The following is a 21,046-nucleotide window of genomic DNA, read 5'->3' on the forward strand; positions in this document are numbered from 1 at the left end:
GATTTTCTACTACCTCACTGGTCATTCCTTCTTAATCTCTTCCTGATTCCTCCTTGTCTAGACCTAACTTGCAGTGCCCCAGAGTTCAGTCCTTGTTTCTCTTTTCTTCTCTATCCTCTCTCACTTGGTGGCATTCTATAGTCAAATAATTTTAAATACCATTTGATGCCTACAACTCTCAAACTTATATCTCCAGTCCAAAGCATCCTCTGGAACTACCAAATTTCTACACTGATGGGGTTTCTTTCTTTCTCTCTCTCTTTTTCTTTCTTTCTTTCCTTCCTTCCTTTTTCTCTTTCTTTCTCTTTCTTTCTTTCTTTCCTTTCTTTCTTTTCTTTCTTCCTTCCTTTTCTTTTCTTTCTTTCCGTCTTTCTTTTCTTTCTCTCTTTCTTTCCTTTCTTTTCTTTCTCTCTCTTTTCTTTTCTTTCTTTCTTTCTTTCCTTTCCTTTCCTTTCCTCCTTCCTTCCTTCCTTCCTTTCCTCCCTCCCTCCCTCCCTCTCTCTCTTTCTTTCTTTTTTGGAAAAACAAGCTGAAATTTTGCTCTTCCTCATCAAAGCTGCTCTATGTGTACTCTTTCCATGCACTTGAAACAAATTCTATTCCTCTAGTGCTCCTGTGCAAAACCTTAAAGTTGTCCTTGACTCCTCTCTCTCATACCCCACATTTAATCCACAGGAAATCTCATGGGCTCAACCTTCAAAACATATCCATAAGCTAAACACTTCCTGTTAGTTCCTGTGATACCATCCTTGCTCAAACTGTCATCTTCTATCACCTGGGTTGCCGTAACAACCTCAATCTTCCATTCTTATTAACCTTAAGCATATTATCAACACAGTGATCCATTTAATTCAAAATTCAGAGCATGTCAATCTTCTGTTATAACCTCCCAACCCAATGGCTCCACATTTCATTCAGAGAAAAGCCATAACCCTTAATTATGTTCCACAGGTCCTGAGATCTGTTCTCCATTACTTCTCTAATCTCATTCCCTATACTCTCACCTTCCCCTCTACTCAGAGCTCCTTACTGTACCTTAGAGAGTCCAGAACTGCCCCTGCCTTATAGTCTTTGCAATAAATACACCCTCTGACTAGAATGCTCTTTCCCCAGAAATTAAGTGGTTTACTAGCTCCCCAGTTCAAGATTTTGTTCAAACGTCACTTTCTCGTGTAAAAATTGATCAGTGGATGCCTTTGAATGGTAAGTAGAACTATGAGATATTTTCTTTTATTTACTATTCTTATTTTATGTGGTAGAAATGTATTATATTTATTTAATAACACTTATTATTTTGTAGTTATTAAAGCCACATATGCTGTTTTTAGAAATCTTGGAAATTAGGAAAAAGGATAAAGAAAAAACTCCTACCATGCAGAGATTTTGTGATGACTATTAACCTATTATATCATTTTTTCATTAAAAAGAACATTGTTTATATAAAAAATATCACTTTCTCGATGATGCTTATCTTTTTATTTTTTATTTTATTTTTTTTGCAGTACGCAGGCCTCTCACTGTTGTGGCCTCTCCCGTTGTGGAGCACAGGCTCTGGACGTGCAGGCTCCGGACGTGCAGGCTCAGCGGCCATGGCTCACGGGCCCAGCCGCTCCGCGGCATGTGGGATCTTCCCGGACCGGGGCACGAACCCGTGTTCCCTGCATCGGCAGGCGGACTCTCAACCACTGCGCCACCAGGGAAGCCCTGATGCTTATCTTTATTTGCATTTAAAAATGTATCGCAACCTGTGACCCTCTACACCCCCAATCCCCTATCCTGCTTTGTTTTTATGCCTTGGCATTTAGCACCTTCCAATATAATACATAATTTACTTACTTATTAACTGCCATTCACCACAGAATGTAACCTCCAAGAGAGATTCTTCATTAGTTTTATTCACTGATATATTACAAACATCTAGAAATATCCTTGACACATAGTAGGTGCTCAATAAATATTGCTTGAATGGATAAATGAAACATACTTATCCACAGATAATAGAGAATTATTGTGCAACACTTAATATTTATCAATATCATTTTCTCCTTGGTATTTTGGCCAAAATTTGACTTAGGTGAAAAAAAGACAACACTAGAAGGATGACTTTTCCTGACAAAGATGTTTACATTACCTGTCTCCACAGTTTTTTAGATTTCTGTAAATTAATAGATGGGCCTTAATTCTCATTGAATTATAAAGTCAAAATAAACATCAGTACATCTAAGAGCCTGACTACAATTCTAACCCTGACATCTGAATCACCTTGGAATTTTTATAAGAATATACAATCCATGGCCCATCTCAGGAGTACAGTTCCTTAAGGGCACTCTTCCACAGAAGCATTCACTACCAAAGAGTCTGAATTTTGGTTAACACTGTCATTAATTAGGATCATGTAAAATAGTTAATACTCTTAAATAATATTTAGGCCAAGTTTTTACTATTTTCCATGACATTATGCTTTAATTTTTAGTTCTTCCAATTTTTCCAATATTCAACTAAATTTCCCTTGTTGAAACACCATTTATAAGGATGGAATTTATAAAGAGGAAAAAGCAATGGAATTGCTTACATTAATTTCGGGCTTTTTGGGTAATGTTATTCATAAAACAATGTTTAAACAGTCATTTGGGGAAAAAATCATTTATACTTTTAATATTTTGACTGTTTTTGAATAAAATGAAAAGTTATATTCTAATTATTACTGAAAGATGGAATTATGCAAAACTTTCACTGATATACATGGGACTATTATTTAGTTCTAAGAACTATGAATTGCAAATATTTCTACTTGTTTTATAAAACATACTGAAAAACTCATTAATTGCCATCAATCTGAGGAATGTCCTGTTTGATTTATAAAATGTTACTTTATTACTTTAAACTACATATAGCATTCCTTTGTAAATTCCTTAAAGACTTACTAAGGTCATTGCTTCAGTGAATAGATAAGATGTATAGAAACAAATAGCATTTCAACTATTTAAAATAAACTGGATAAATGGAGTATGTGACATCACTTTCTAAAAATTTATAAGGTATTATCATTTAATAAATGGGTATAAGAGAAAGTTTGAAAATACCAGAAAGCAGTTTAGCCTCTTAAACTGTATTATACATTCTCTCTAAAACATTATTTATTTATTTATTGAAAAAGTTTTTCTTCGATGATTATGAAAGACAAAGCTCCAAATGATTACAAGTTCTTAATAAAGAATTAATGAACTGTTATATTTTAAATTCCAAAGTCTAGTTTTTAGTTGTTGTTATCAAATGGGGTTATGCTATCATTTAGTGACTTGAAGAACTATCTTTTATTCTATAATAATAATGCCAACATGAGTCATCTGCATACATAATTACTTAAAATAAATTAGATAGCCCGTTTTAACCTATCTGCCACTAAAAAAGGCTATGAAGTAACCAATTCCACACCCACATGGGGACAAGGAAATACTATAAACCACACTTAGAGAACAAAAGATTTACTAAGGTTTCAAAACCAAGCAAAAAGAATAAACCTTCAGAAGTTCCTCTGAAAAAAATGCATATGTTAGTTATCAAAACTCAAGAAGCAAGAAAATTACTCTAGTAGGGCCCCTGGTCTACATGGTAAGATCTTTATTGTCTGGTAGGACAGTAAAGGAGAGCAAAGAATTATAATTCATAATTCACAATGTAATGTATAGCTCACTATGGCTCAATTAATAAAAAATAGTAATAACCACAATAATTTAAACACTTCCTATTCATATCCAGATTTATCTAGAATTGGACATTTCACACGCAGTCTTTTTTTCCTATGGAGACATTTGAATCCATTTAACAATCAAATTGTACTATTTAGAATCACATAAACTAAAAATTACTAAAATATCACCTATAGCATAATTAACTATAATATAATAGTTCTATTTATGGACTGAATACAGTTACCCACAGAAAAACCCAAGGATACAGCTCAGGCTTTTTCAGCCTTGGCACTATTAATATTTTGGTTTGAGTAAGTTTTTGTTGGGAGTAAGAAGGGATGGGCTGTAACGTGCACTGTACGGTATTTAGTAGCATCACTGGCCTCTACCAACGAGATAGCAACAGCATCCACCAGCTGTGAAAACCAAACATGCCTGGAGACATGGCCAAATGACCCCTGGGGGGCAAAACTGCCCCCTGATAGAAACTACCAACATAAGATAAAGGAAGGGGAAGAGTGAGAGAAAGTAAATTAAACTAGGCATTCTTAAACAGTTAATAAATCTGTATAAAATAAAGTTGAATTTCTAGTTGCTAGATTTAAATGTGTTTATTGTAGTTTAAGGCTATTTATAAGAAAAAAATCAACTTTAGAAAAATCAATGTTTTGTATTGTGAAAACAATAAACACATCATCAATCTCAGATAAATTCTACTGTTCTTATATAAGAAAAAAATTAATAAGTATCTTTCTCCTTATTTCTTATTTCTATCTTAAGAATAACACCCTACCTTCCTGCTGTCTCCCAGGAATAAAAACAATTGCAGTCTTTGTTTTCAGTTTTGAAGGCAAGAGAAGAGCTTTTTCCTTTGACTCTACAGGTGGTTCCTGAAAGTGCTCTCCAGGTGACCTGAGGTGACTGACAAGTCTATTTTGCATTTACAAACAAGTTTAATAGGACCTGCATATTAACAAGAGTAATAATTTGTTATAGTAACCAGAATTATTTTTTGTATTCACTTATTACCTATGTACTACTCTTTCAACTTTCTCATTTGATTACTCTTTGGCTTACCATAGATGTAACTGATCGTGCATCTTCTTCATAATTTACTACTGGAGGTGGCTCTTTCCCATCATTTTCTTGCACTTTTTGCTCTAGCAATTCTTTCTGTGCTGTAAACTTTGCCTCAGTGCATCTCAGCTGCTGGACTGACTGTTTTAGCTCTTCAAGTGTCTGTTTTTGGCTTAGCAGAAGTACAATACTAAAAGAGAACAGATTTAACATAAATTATTTCAGCTTCTTAAAGAAATAAAGACTTTAAAGGAAATTATATGTATATATATGTATATTTTGCTATTTTCTTTCATTTTCCTCTTTATAAGAGTCATTCAGAATCATAAGAATTATGAAACTAAACAGATTTTGAGTCATCACAGTAGTTATTAAATGTTAGCATTAACAAAATGGAAGGAAATGTTTAGAAGCAAAAACCAAATTCAAGATACTTTCAAATGTATTATGATATATAGCATTCATTTTATTTTACAGTTAAACCATCTACCTCACAAAGTACAGACACTTAGGTCCAGAAGTGTAGAGCCTAAAATGAATTGATATGACTGAAGGAGAATCTTACTTTATTTCAAATCTCAAATGGAACATAGCTAAACTCAGATCTGTGCCTAGAGTAAAATAAACCAAATCAAGGTGACAGCCTGGAACCAAGCTGTGTGCATATTGTGAGGGGTGTGTTTTTAGAGCTGGGGAAAGCTGTTCCAATAAGGACAAAGGGAATGAGTGTAAGTCCCCAAATCTTCCCCATAACACCATAATAAAGACAGTAGACTTCCCCATTCCTCCTTTAGAGAACTACACATGCCACATGTTACTTTACAGTGATCTTTTAGCCCTTGGAGGCTGTCCTTAATAGGAATTTCAAATTAATTCACCCACATTAAAGCCACAAGAAAACAGGCAGTGCAGGTGAGGAATACCTCTGGGAATGCTGTCATACTTAGTGTATTAATACCTTTTTTTAAACATCTTTATTGGAGTATAATTCCTTTATAATGATGTGTTAGTTTCTGTTTTATAACAAAGTGAATCAGCTATACATATACATATATCCCCATATCCCTCTCTCTTGCGTCTCCCTCTCACCCTCCCTATCCCATCCCTCTAGGTGGTCACAAAGCACTGAGCTGATCTCCCTGTGCTATGTGGCGGCTTCCCACTAGCTATCTGTTTTATATTTGGTAGTGTATATATGTCCATGCTACTCTCTCACTTCATCTGAACTTACCCTTCCCCCTCCCCATATCCTCAAGTCCATTCTCTATGTCTATTTCTTTATTCCTGTCCTGCCCCTAGGTTCTTCAGAACCATTTCTTTTTTTAAGATTCCATATATATGTGTTAGCATACGGTATTTGTTTTTCTCTTTCTGACTTATTTCACTCTGTATGACAGACTCTAGGTCCATCCACCTCACTACAAATAACTCAATTTCTTTTCTCTTTATCGCTGAGTAATATTCCATTGTATATATGTGCCACACCTTCTTTATCCATTCATCTGTTGATGGAAACTTAGGTTACTTCCACGTCCTGGCTACTGTAAACAGAGCTGCAGTGAATATTGTGGTACATGACTCTTTTTGAATTATGGTTTTCTCAGGGTATATGCCCAGTAGTGGATTGCTGGGTCATATGGTAGTTCTATTTTTAGTTTTTTAAGGAACCTCCATGCTGTTCTCCACAGTGGCTGTATCAATTTACATTCCCACCAACAGTGCAAGAGGGTTCCCTTTTCTCCACACCCTTTCCAGCACATATTGTTTGTAGATTTTTTGATGATGGCCTTTCTGACTAGTGTGAGGTGATGCCTCATTGTAGTTTTGATTTGCATTTCTCTAATGATTAATGATGTTGAGCATTCTTTCATGTGTTTGTTGGCAGTCTGTATCTCTTCTTTGGAGAAATGTCTATTTAGGCCTTCTGCCCATTTTTGGATTGGGTTGTTTGCTTTTTTGATATTCAGCAGCATGAGCTGCTTGTAAATTTTGGAGATTAATCCTTTGTCAGTTGCTTCATTTGCAAATATTTTCTCCCATTCTGAGGGTTGTCTTTTCGTCTTGTTTATGATTTCCTTTGCTGTGCAAAAGCTTTTAAGTTTCATTGCGTCCCATTTGTTTATTTTTGTTTTTATCTCCATTTCTCTAGGAGGTGGGTCAAAAAGGATCTTGCTGTGATTTATGGCATAGAGTGTTCTGCCTATGTTTTCCTCTAAGAGTTTGATAGCTTCTGGCCTTACGTTTAGGTGTTTAATCCATTTGGAGTTTATTTTTGTGCATGGTGTTAGGGAGTGTTCTAATTTAATTCTTTTTTTTTTTTTTTTTTTTGCAGTACGCGGGACTCTCACTGTCGTGGCCTCTCCCGTTGCGGAGCACAGGCTCTGGATGCGCAGGCTCAACGGCCATGGCTCACGGGCCCAGCCGCTCCACGGCATGTGGGATCTTCCCGGGCCGGGGCACGAACCCGTATCCCCTGCATCGGCAGGCAGACTCTCAACCACTGTGCCACCAGGGAAGCCCTAATTTAATTCTTTTACATGTAGCTGTCCAGTTTTCCCAGCACAACTTATTGAAGAGGCTGTCTTTTCTCCATTGTATATTCTTTCCTCCTTTATCAAAGATAAGGTGACCATATGTGCGTGGGTTTATCTCTGGGCTTTCTATCCTGTTCCATTGCTCTATAATTCTGTTTTTCTGTCAGTACCATACTGTCTTGATTACTGTAGCTTTGTAGTAGAGTCTGAATCAGGGAGCTTGACTCCTCCAGCTCCATTTTTCTTTCTCAAGATTGCTTTGGCTATTCGGGGTCTTTTGTGTTTCCGTACAAATTGGGCAATTTTTTTGTTCTAGTTCTGTGAAAAATGCCATTGGTACTTTGACAGAGATTGCATAGATGCTGTGGATTGCTTTGGGTAGTATAGTCATTTTCACAATATTGATTCTTGCATCCAAGAACATTGTATATCTCTCCATTTGTTTGTACCATCTTTAATTTACTTCATCAGTGTCTTATAGTTTTCTGCATACGGGGCTTTTGTCTCCTTAGGTAGGTTTATTCCTAGGTATTTTATTCTTTTTGTTGCAATGGTAAATGGGAGTGTTTCCTTAATTTCTCTTTCAGATTTTTCATCATTAGTGCATAGGAAGGCAAGAGATTTCTTTGCATTAATTTGGTATCCTGCTACATTACCAAATTAATTGATTAGCTGTAGTAGTTTTCTGGTAGCATCTTTAGGATTCTCTATGTATAGTATCATGTCATCTGCAAACAATGAAAGCTTTACTTCTTCTTTTACAATTTGGATTCTTGCTATTTCTTTTTCTTCTCTGATTGCTGTGGCTAAAACTTCCAAAACTATGTTGAATAATAGTGGTGAGAGTGGACAACCTTGTCTTGTTCCTGATCTTAGAGGAAATGGTTTCAGTTTTTCACCATTGAGAACAATGTTGGCTGTGGTAAAAACCCTCCAGAAAGTAGGCGTAGAGGGAACTTACCTCAACATAATAAAGTGGATTAATATCTTAATGAACTGTGCAATGCACTACTGAAAGTAAGTTACTAATACGTAAAAGACAATTGGGAAAGACAGTCTCTTCAGGAAGTGGTCCTGGAAAGTTGGACAGCCACATGTAAATCAATGTTAGAACACACCCTCTCACCATACACAAAAATAGACTCAAATGGCTTAAAGACTTAAATGTAAGACAAGACACCATAAAACACCTAGAAGAGATCATAGGCAAAACACTCTCTGACATAAATCGTACCAATGTTTTCTTATGTTAGTCTCCCAAGGCAACAGAAATAAAAGCAAAAATAAACAAAGGAGACTTAATCAAACTTACAAGCTTTTGCACAGCAAAGGAAACCATAAACAAAACAAAAAGACAACCTACAAAATGGGAGAAAATATTTGCAAAGAATGCAACCTACAAGGGCTGAATTTCCAAAATATATAAGCAGCTCATACAACTCAACAACAAAAAAAACAAACAACCCCATTCAAAAATGGGCAGAAGATCTAAATATACATTTCTCAAAAGAAAAAATACAGATGGTCAATAGGCACATGAAAAGATGCTCAACATTGCTAATTATCAGAGAAATGCAAATCAAAACTACAATGAGGTACCACCTCACACTGGTCAGAACAGCCATCATTAAAAAGTCTACAAGTAACAAATGCTGGAGAGGGGCATGGAGAAAAGGGAACCCTCCTACACTGTTGGTGGAAATGTTAGTTGGTGCAGCTACTGTGGAAAACAGTACAGAGGTTCCTCAGAAAATTAAAAATAAAATTACCATATGATCCAGCAATCCCACTCCTGGGCATATATCCAGACAAAACTATAATTCAAAAAGATACATGCACCCTTATGATCATAGCAGCACTGTTCACAATAGCCAAGACATGGAAACAACATAAATGTCCATCGACAGATGAATGGATAAAGAAGATGTGGTGCATAAAAATAATGGAATACTACTCGGTCATAAAAAAGAATGGAATAATGCCATTTGCAGCAACATGGATGCAACTAGAGATTATCATACTAAGTGAAGTCAGAAAGAGAAATACCATATGATATCACTTATATGTGTAATCTAAAATATGAGACAAATGAACCTATATATGAAACAGAAACAGAATCACAGAAATAGAAAACAGACTGGTGGTTGCCCAGGGGGAGGGGGTTGGGAGAGGGATGGAGTGGGAGTTTGGGATTAGCAGATGTAAGCTTCTATATATAGAATGGGTAAACAACAAGGTCCTACTGTATAGCACAGAGAACTATATTCAATACCCTGTGATAAACCATAATAGAAAAGAATATTTTTTGAAAAGAACGAATATATATGTATAACTGAATCACTTTACTGTACAGCAGAAATTAACACAACACTGTAAATCAACTATACTTCAATTTTTAAAACTGATTTAAAAAAAAAAAAGAATGAGATCCATAGACTAGGAGAAAAGATTTACAAAAGACACATCTGATACAGGACTGTTATCCAAAATATAGAAACATCTTTTAAATGTCAGCAACAAGAAAACAAACAAACTGATTAAAAAATGGGCCAAAGACCTTAACAGATACCTTACCGAAGAAGATATACAGATGGTAAATAAGCACATGAAAAAATTCTCCACATCATATGCCATCAGAAAAATGCAAATTAAAAGAACAATGAGGGGCTTCCCTGGTGGCGCAGTAGTCGAGAGTCCGCCTGCCAATGCAGGGGACACGGATTTGTGCCCCGGTCCGGGAGGATCCCACATGCCGCGGAGCGGCTGGGCCCGTGAGCCATGGCCGCTGAGCCTGCGCGTCTGGAGCCTGTGCTCCGCAACGGGAGAGGCCACAACAGTGAGAAGCCCGCGTACAGCAAAAAAAAAAAAAAAAGAACAATGAGATAGCATCATACATTTATAAGAATGGCCAAACTCCAGGACACTGGCAACACCAAAGGATGTGAAGCAACAAGAACTCTCATTCATTACCGGTGGAAATGCAAAATGGTATAGTCACTTTGGAAGACAGTTTGGTAGTTTCTTACAAAACTAAACATACTCTTACCATATGATCCATCAATCATACTCCTTGGTATTTAGCCAAAGGAGTCAAAAACTTATGTCCACATAAAAGCCCACACATGAATGTTTACAACAGCTTTATTCATAATTGCCAAAACTGGGAAGCAACCAATATGTCCTTCAGCAGATGAATGGATAAACTGTGGTATATCTGGACAATGGAATACTTTTCACTGCTCAAAAGAAACAAGCTACCAGGCCACAAAAAGACATGGAGGAACCTTAAATGTACATTACTACGCGAAAGAAGCCAATTTGAAAAGGCTACATAATGTATGATTCTAATTATGTGACATTCTGTACAAGGCAAAACTATATGGAGACAGTAAGAAGAAAACTATATGGAGACAGAAACAAACCAGATATTCTTCACAGGATGAATGATCAAAGTATGGTATATCTATACAGTCATGAGTTGAATTGTGTCCTCTAAAAAGATATGTTCAAATCCTAACCCCAGAAACCTCAGAATGTGGCCATTTTGGAAATAGGGTTGTTGCAGATGTAATTAGTTAAGATGAGGTCATACTGGAGTGGTTGGGCCCTTAATCCATGACTGATGTCCTTGTAAGAAGAAGAAAATCTGGATACAGAGAAGAGACCACACAGGCAGAACACTATATGAAGATGGAGGCGGAGATTGGAGTGATGCTTCTATAAACCAAGGGATGCCTAGAACTGCCGACCATCAGCAGAAGCTAGGACAAAGGCATGGAACAGAATCTCCCTTAGAGCCCAGAAGAAACCAGCCTGCCAACACTTTACTTCAGACTTTTGGCCTCCAGAACTGTCAGAGAATAAATTTATATCTTTTTTTAAGCTGCCCAGTTTGTGGTACTTCAAAATGGCAGTCCTAGGAAACTAATGCACATGTCATGGAATACTGCATAAGAGTAAAAAGGAATGAAAGTACCTGGATGAATCTCCAGAGAATTACAATAAATGTAAAAAGACAATCTCAAAAGGTTACATATAATGTGATTCCATTTTATATAACATTCTTGAAAAGACAAAATTATAGAAATGGAAAATAGATTATTTGTTGCCAGGGGTTAAGGAGAGGGTGGGAGATAGAAGGCAGTGTAGCTATAAAAGTACAAAATTGGGGATCCTTGCAGTGATGAAAATGTACCATATCATGCCTGTATCAATGTTAATATCTGGATTATGATATTATATTATAGTTTTGCAGGATGCTACCATTAAGGGGAACTGAGTAAAGGGTTTATGGGATCTCTCTGTATTAAATCTTTCAACTACATGCCAATTTGTAATTATCTCCATTAAAATTTAATTTAAAAATATGTATCACTGGTTGTTCCCTGGCGGTCTAGTCGTGGTCTAGTTGTTAGGGTTTAGTGCTTTCACCCATGCCGTGGCCCAGGTTCAATCACTGATCGGGGAATTGAGATCCCACAGGCCGCACAGCATGGCCAAAACAAAAAAAGTTTCACTGCTGCTGCTGCTTCCTGTGGTAACGTGAGGTTTTTATGATCTCATATACCTTGGGTTCCTAAATAATCTGTTTTAGAAATAGGCCTTTTTAAATTCTTCTTCAGGAGTTCTAAATATCTATTATGTCATATCAGCAATCACTTAGACATTCTGAGACACTATCCTAACACCAAGAATTAGGAAATACATAGAAGGGAATATCACTCAGCCATAAAAAAAAGAATGAAATAATGCCATTTGCAGCAATTTGGATGGACCTAGAGATTATCATACTAAGTGAAGTAAGTCAGACAAAGACAAATATCATATAATATCACTTACATGTGGAATCTAAAAAAGTGATACAAATGAACTTATTTACAAAACTGAAACAGACTCACAGACTTAGAAAACAAACTTATGATTACCAAAGAAGAAAGGTGGTGGGGAGGGATAAATTAGGACTTTGGGATTAACATATACACACTACTATATATAAAATAGATAATTAACAAGGACCTACTAAATACATTAACATCTTGCTTTTGTTCAATAATTACTTTTTAAACAATACCGTTATATAATCACTATGTAACACACTCTAACTATTTTATATGCTTATAACACCATTGAGCAAAAAAGCTATAAATATATCAAGAAGAAGAAAATTATAATAAATGCATGATTGTATAATACAAGATGCACAAGAAGCTATAAATAAATGTAAAACATTGAAGGGATCAGGACTTATGCAGGTGCTACTTACTCCCTATTTCTGACTACTCTTTCCATGCATTCTTCACTTGGAGGGCACTTTCTGTCCTTCAGGTTTCAGCAAAAATGCCATTTCCTACAAGACCCCTGACCACCTATCTTAAGTGGGTACTCCTCTGTTATTCTTCTATCTGAACTCCTTGTTTCACAGCAGTTATCACAATTGTTAATTTCCTGTTTTGTACTGGTCTACTCTACAAAAGTGTAAGCTTCATGAGACATGTGACCATATGTGTCTTAACTTTCACTGTATTCATAGCACCTAGTGGATATACTCTAAAAATTCTGAGACAAAAATAAAAGGTACCTGAGTTTGTAAACCAGAACAATACTCCAGATGGTTCAAGTATTACCTTCACTACAAGCTAGATGTGAATCTTTGCAAGTCTCTTAAAATTTCTGGCCCTCAGATGTCACATAATTTGGAAGACCAGGAGGTTGAATCAAATGATCTCTTAAGATTTTGCATGGCTCTAAGAGTTATGATTTTATAATTTACAAAGTATTTTTAAGTACTGGGTGATAATGGTACAGCACAATACAAAACTGAATAATCATTCACTTTTCATAAATCAAACCAAGCATTAAAACCAATAGTAACATTACCAGCTCTTTATGCCAATGAGTCATAAATGACATTTGCTTGGTATATTTTCCCATAAACTATTTTCTAATATAGTAGTCAAGGATCATAGATCAGGAGAAGATGGATATTATTTCCATTTGAATAAATATGCTTTGGAAGTAATGAGTCAAGATATGTATACTAGAGTGATGCTTTGTGTTCTATTAAAATTATACCATTTCAAATGGTTGGTTTTATTCCTTTCACCCTATTTTTTAAATAAAATTTTGCAATAGCTGTACTTCAACTGAGACCTGCATCATTTATATAAGCTAAAACTCTGTGTTTCTTAATGTGAATTTAATGTTGCATAAAAACCATTCTTTAAGTTCATTTTTCACTTTATATTTTTCAATTATAGGACTCAAAGCTATCAAATGATTTTTCATATAGTTTATTTTTTCACTGTTATTATAAGATGTTTTGGAGAAATTTATGTTAAACCCAAATTTAAAGGTTTTAACTTAGTCCCTCATATGTTATATTTTCATAGGAACACAAATGCTATTTCTATTAAGTAAACATTCACATAATTCCATTAATTTAGAAATAATTTAAGAATGTAAATTATCTAATATAGGATATTTTTAGTATTTGGAAAAATGTAGTTTTGTTTTATTGTTTTGTTACTTTTATTATTTATTTATTTATTTATTTATTTTTGGCAGCGTTGGGTCTTTGTTGCTGCGTGTGGACTTTCTCTAGTTGCGGCAAGTGAGGGCTACCCTTCACTGTGGTGCACAGGCTTCTCATTGCGGTGTCTTCTCTTCCTGCAGAGCACGGGCTCTAGGTGTGCGGGCTTCAGTAGTTGTAGCACGTGGGCTCAGTAGTTGTGACTCGTGGGCTCTAGAGCACAGGCTCACTAGTTGTGGCGCATGGGTTTAGTTGCTCCGCAGCATGTGGGATCTTCCTGGACCAGGGATAGAACCCGTGTCCCCTGCATTGGCAGGGGGATTCTTAACCACTGCACCACCAGGCAAGTCCCTGTTTTATTACTTTTAACTAACATGGTATATGAAGTTAAAAAAGTCTGCAGAGTAAAGATAAATCTATTTTTGAAACTAGATAAAAATTGCTTTTAGGAGCTAGGGGAAGATGGCAGAAGAGTAGGACATGGAGATCACCTTCCTCCCCACAGATACATCAGAAATTCATCTACACGTGGAACAACTCCTACAGAACACCTACTGAACGCTGGCAGAAGACCTCAGACCTCCCAAAAGGCAAGAAACTCCCCACGTACCTGGGTAGGGCAAAAGAAACAAGAATAAACAGAGACAAAAGTATAGAGACGGGACCTGCACCAGTGGGAGGGAGGCGTGAAAGAGGAAAGGTTTCCACACACTAGGAAGCCCCTTCGCGGGCGGAGACTGCGGGTGGCGGACGGGGGAAAGCTTCCGAGTAGCGGAGGAGAGCGCAGCAACAGGGGTGCGGAGGGCAAAGTGGAGAGATTCCCGCACAGAGGATCGGTGCCGACCGGCACTCACCAGCCCGAAAGGCTTGTCTGCTCGGCCGCCGGGGCGGGCGGGGTTGGGGGGCTCGGGTTTCGGGTTTCGGGTTTCAGTCGCAGCGCAGGGAGAGGAATGGGGTTGGCGGGGGGAAGAGAGCCTGAAGGGGTTAGTGCACCACGGCTAGCCCGGAGGGAGATCGGGAAAATGTCTGGAGCTGCCGAAGAGGCAAGAGACTTTTTCTTCCCTCTTTGTTTCCTGGTGCGTGAGGAGAGGGGATTAAGAGCGCTGCTTAAAGGAGCTCCAGAGACGGGCGCGAGCCGCGGCTAAAAGCGCGGACCCCAGAGACGGGCGAGGGACGCTGGGGCTGCTGCTGCCGCCGCCAAGAGGCCTGTGTGCAAGCGCAGATCACTGTCTACACACCCTTTCCGGGGAGCCTGTGCAGCCCGCCACTGCCGGGGTCCCGGGATCCAGAGGCGGCATCCCCAGGAGAGCGCAAGGCGCGCGGCGGGCTGGTGCAACGTCACGCAGGCCTCTGCCGCCGCAGGCCCGCCCCGCATTCTGTACCCCTCCCTCACCCCGGCCTGAGTGAGCCAGAGCCCCCAAAGCAGCTGTTCCTTTAACCCCGTCCTGTCTGAGCGAAGAACAGACGCCCTCCGGCGACCTACACGCAGAGGCGGGGCCAAATCCAAAGCTGAGACCCGGGAGCTGTGAGAATAAAGAAGAGAAAGGGAAATCTCCCCAGCAGCCTCAGAAGCAGCAGATTAAAGCTCCACAAACAACTTGATGTACCCTGCGTCTGTGGAATACATGAATAGACAACGAATCATCCCAAATTGAGGAGGTGGACATTGAGAACAAGATTTATGATTTTTTCCCCTTGTTCTCTTTTTGTGAAAGTGTATGGGTATGCTTCTGTGTGAGATTTTGTCTATATAGCTGTGCTTCCACCATTTGTCCCATGGTTCTATCTGTCCATTTTTTTGTTTGTTTGCTTGTTTTGTTTTGTTTTTAATTTTTTAATAATTACTTTTTATTTTAATAACGCTATTATATTTTATCATACTTTATTCTATTTACTTTATCTTCTCTTTCTCTTTTTCCTACCTTCCCTCCTTCCTCCCTCCCTCCCCCCTCCTTTCTCTTTCTTTCTTTCTTTCTTTCTTCCTTTCTTTCTTTCCTCACTCCCTCCCTCCCTCCCTCCTTTCTTTCTTTCCTCCCTCCCTCCCTCCTTTCTTTCTTTCTTTCCTCCCTCCCTCCCTTCTTTCTTTCTTTCTTTCCCTCTTTCTTTCTTTCTTTCTCTATTTCTTTCTTTCTTTCTTCTACTAATTCTTTCTTTCGACTTTTTCTCCCTTTTATTCTGAGCCGGGTAAATGAAAGGCTCTTGGTGCTACAGCCAGGAGTCAGTGCTGTGCCTCTCAGGTGGGAGAGCCAACTTCAGGACACTGGTCCACAAGAGACCCCCCAGCTCCACATAATATAAAACGGTGAAAATCTCCCAGAGATCTCCATCTCAACACCAGCACCCAGCTTCACTCAACGACCAGCAAACTACAGTGCTGGACACCCTATGCCAAGCAACTAGCAAGACAGGAACACAACCCCACCCATTAGCAGAGAAGCTGCCTAAAAACATAATAAGGCCACAGGCACCCCAAAACACACCACCAGACGTGGACCTGTCCACCAGAAAGACAAGATCGAGTCTCATCCACCAGAACACAGGCACTAGTCCCCTCCACCAGAAAGCCTACACAACCCACTGAAACAACCTTAGCCACTGGGGACAGACACCAAAAACAACGGGAACTACGAACCTGCAGCCTGCAAAAAGGAGACCCCAAACACAGTAACATAAGCAAAATGAGAAGACAGAAAAACACACAGCAGGTGAAGGAGCAAGATAAAAACCCACCAGACCTAACAAATGAAGAGGTAATAGGCAGTCTACCTGAAAAAGAATTCAGAATAATGATGGTAAAGATGATCCAAGATTCTATTTCCAAGATCCAAAATCTTGGAAATAGAATAGACAAAATGCAATAAACAGTTAACAAGGACCTAGAAGAACTAAAGATGAATCAAGCATCGATTAAAAACACAATAAATGAAATAAAAAATACTCTAGATGGGATCAATACCAGAATAACTGAGACAGAAGAACGGATAAGTGAGGTGGAAGATAAAATAGTGGAAATAACTGATGCAGAGCAAAATAAAGAAAAAAGAATGAAAAGAACAGAGGACAGTCTCAGAGACCTCTGGGACAACATTAAACGCACCAACATTTGAATTATAGAGGTTCCAGAAGAAGAAGAGAAAAAGAAAGGGACTGAGAAAATATTTGAAGAGATTATAGTTGAAAACTTCCCTAATATGGGAAAGGAAATAGTTAATCAAGTCCAGGAGGCACAGAGAGTCCCATACAGAATAAATCCAAGGAGAAATACGCCAAGACACATAGTAATCAAACTGTCAAAAATTAAACACAAAGAAATCATATTAAAAGCAGCAAGGGAAAAACAACAAATAACACACAAGGGAATCCCCATCAGGTTAACAGCTGATCTCTCAGCAGAAACTCTACAAGCCAGAAGGGAGTGGCAGGACATAATTAAAGTGATGAAGGAGAAAAACCTGCAACCAAGATTACTCTACCCAGCAAGGATCTCATTCAGATTTGATGGAGAAATTAAAACGTTTACAGACAAGCAAAAGCTGAGAGAGTTCAGCACCACCAAACCAGCTTTACAACACATGCTAAAGGAACTTCTCTAGGCAAGAAACACAACAGAAGGAAAAGACCTACAATAACGAACCCAAAACAATTAAGAAAATGGGAATAGGAACATACATATCGATAATTACCTTAAATGTAAATGGACTAAATGCTCCCAGCAAAAGACACAGATTGGCTGAATGGATACAAAAACAAGACCCATATATATGCTGTCTACAAGAGACCCACTTCAGACCTAGAGACACATACAGATTGAAAGTAAGGGGATGGAAAAAGATATTCCATGCAAATGGAAATCAAAAGAAAGCTGTAGTAGCAATTCTTGTATCAGACAAAATAGACTTTAAAATAAAGACTATTAGAAGAGACAAAGAAAGACACTACATAATGATCAAGGGATCAATCCAAGAAGATATAACAATTGTAAATATTTATGCACCCAACATAGGAGCACTTCAATACATAAGGCAAATACTAACAGCAATAAAAGGGGAAATCAACAGTAACACACTCGTAGTAGGGGACTTCAACACCCCACTTTCACCAATGGACAGATCATCCAAAAGGAAAATAAATAAGGAAATGCAAGCTTTAAATGATACATTAAACAAGATGGACTTAGTTGATATTTATAGGACATTCCATCCAAAAACAACAGAATACACATTTTTCTCAAGTGCTCATGGAACATTCTCCAGGATAGATCATATCTTGGGACACAAATCAAGCCTTGGTAAATTTAAGAAAATTGAAATTGTATCAAGTATCTTTTCCGACCACAATGCTATGAGACTAGACATCAATTACAGGAAAAGATCTGTAAAAAATACAAACACATGGAGGCTAAACAATACACTACTCAATAACGAAGTGATCACTGAAGAAATCAAAGAGGAAATTAAAAAATACCTAGAAACAAATGACAGTGGAGATACCATGACCCAAAAGCTATGGGACGCAGCAAAAGCAGTGCTAAGGGGGAAGGTTATAGCAATACAATCCCAACTTAAGAAACAGGAAACATCTCGAGTAAACAACCTGACCCTGCACCTAAAGCAATTAGGGAAAGAAGAACAAAAATCCCCCAAAGTTAGCAGAAGGAAAGAAATCATAAAGATCAGATCAGAAAAAAATGAAAAAGAAATGAAGGAAACGATAGCAAACATCAATAAAACTAAAACCTGGTTCTTTGAGAAGATAAACAAAATTGATAAACCATTAGCCAGACTCATTAAGAAAAAAAGGGAGAAGACTCAAATCAATAGAATTAGAAATGAAAAAGAAGTAACAACTGACACTGCAGAAATACAAAAGATCATGAGAGATTACTACAAGAAACTCTATGCCAATAAAATGGACAACCTGGAACAAATGGACAAATTCTTAGAAATGCACAACCTGCCAAGACTGAATCGGGAAGAAATAGAAAATATGTATAGACCAATCACAGGCACTGAAATTGAAACTGTGATTAAAAATCTTCCAACAAACAAAAGCCCAGGACCAGATGGCTTCACAGGGGAATTCTATCAAACATTTAGAGAAGAGCTAACATCCATCCTTCTCAAACTCTTCCAAAATATAGCAGAGAGAGGAACACTCCCAAACTCATTCTATGAGGCCACCATCACCTTGATACCAAAACCAGGCAAGGATGTCACAAAGAAAGAAAACTACAGGCCAATATCACTGATGAACATAGATGCAAAAATCCTCAACAAAATACTAGCAAACAGAATCCAACAGCACATTAAAAGGATCATACACCATGATCAAGTGGGGTTTATTCCAGGAATGCAAGGATTCTTCAATATACGCAAATCAATCAATGTGATACACCATATTAACAAATTGAAGGAGAAAAACCATATGATCATCTCAATAGATGCAGAGAAAGCTTTTGACAAAATTCAACACCCATTTATGATAAAAACCCTGCAGAAAGTAGGCATAGAGGGAACTTTCCTCAACATAATAAAGGCCATATATGACAAACCCACAGCCAACATCATCCTCAATGGTGAAAAACTGAAACCATTTCCACTAAGATCAGGAACAAGACAAGGTTGTCCACTCTCACCACTCTTATTCAACTTAGTTTTGGAAGTTTTAGCTACAGCAATCAGAGAAGAAAAGGAAATAAAAGGTATCCAAATCGGAAAAGAAGAAGTAAAGCTGTCACTGTTTGCAGATGACATGATAATATACATAGAGAATCCTAAAGATGCTACCAGAAAACTACTAGAGCTAATCAATGAATTTGGTAAAGTAGCAGGATACAAAATTAATGCACAGAAATCTCTGGCATTCCTGTACACTAATGATGAAAAATCTGAAAGTGGAATCAAGAAAACACTCCCATTTACCATTGCAACAAAAAGAATAAAATATCTAGGAATAAACCTACCTAAGGAGACAAAAGACCTATATGCAGAAAATTATAAGACACTGATGAAAGAAATTAAAGATGATAGAAATAGATGGAGAGATATACCATGCTCCTGGATTGGAAGAATCAATATTGTGAAAATGACTCTACTACCCAAAGCAATCTACAGATTCAATGCAATCCCTATCAAACTACCACTGGCATTTTTCACAGAACTAGAACAAAAAATTTCACAATTTGTTTGGAAACACAAAAGACCCCAAATAGCCAAAGAAATCTTGAGAACGAAAAACGGAGCTGGAGGAATCAGGCTCCCTGACTTCAGACTATACTACAAAGCTACAGTCATCAAGACAGTGTGGTACTGGCACAAAAACAGAAAGATAGATCAATGGAACAGGATAGAAAGCCCAGAGATAAACCTACGCACATATGGTCACCTTATCTTTGATAAAGGAGGCAGGAATGTACAGTGGAGAAAGGATAGCCTCTTCAATAAGTGGTGGTGGGAAAACTGGACAGGGACATGTAAAAGTATGAGATTAGATCACTCCCTAACACCATACACAAAAATAAGCTCAAAATGGATTAAAGACCTGAATGTAAGGTCAGAAACTATCAAACTCTTAGAGAAAAACATAGGCAGAACACTCTATGACATAAATCACAGCAAGATCCTTTTGGACCCACCTCCTAGAGAAATGGAAACAAAAATAAACAAATGGGACCTAATGAAACTTCAAAGCTTTTGCACAGCACAGGAAACTATAAACAAGACCAAAAGACAACCCTCAGAATGGGAGATAATATTTGCAAATGAAGCAACTGACAAAGGATTAATCTCCAAAATTTATAAGCAGCTCATGCAGCTCAATTACAGAAAAACAAACCCAATCCAAAAATGGGCAGAAGACCTAAATAGACGTTTCTCCAAAGAAGATATACAGACTGCCAACAAACACATGAAAGAATGCTCAACATCATTAATCATTAGAGAAATGCAAATCAAAACTACAATGAGATATCATCTCACACCAGTCAGAATGGCCATCATCAAAAAATCTAGAAACAATAAATGCTGGAGAGGGTGTGGAGAAAAGGGAACACTCTTGCACTGCTGGTGGGAATGTGAATTGGTACAGCCACTATGGAGAACAGTATGGAGGTTCCTTATAAAACTACAAATATGACCCAGCAATCCCACTACTAGGCATATACCCTGAGAAAACCATAATTCGAAAAGAGACATATACCAAAATGTTCATTGCAG

At 37.7% G+C, this 21,046-nt stretch overlaps 1 protein-coding gene across 1 annotated transcript in view; it reads right to left on the reverse strand.

The window, feature by feature from the left end:
* FER (FER tyrosine kinase) overlaps positions 1 to 21,046 on the reverse strand; it is a gene marked incomplete at both ends in the record, with an annotated part of 430,653 nt that overhangs the window by 304,662 nt on the left and 104,945 nt on the right. The window contains 1 exon segment of the mRNA XM_079702183.1: positions 4,770 to 4,959. Within this exon segment, the coding sequence (XP_079558309.1) occupies positions 4,770 to 4,959 (190 nt within the window).

Source organism: Hyperoodon ampullatus (genome assembly GCF_949752795.1).
Source record: "Hyperoodon ampullatus genome assembly, chromosome: 4".
NCBI classification, from domain to species: domain Eukaryota; kingdom Metazoa; phylum Chordata; class Mammalia; order Artiodactyla; family Ziphiidae; genus Hyperoodon; species Hyperoodon ampullatus.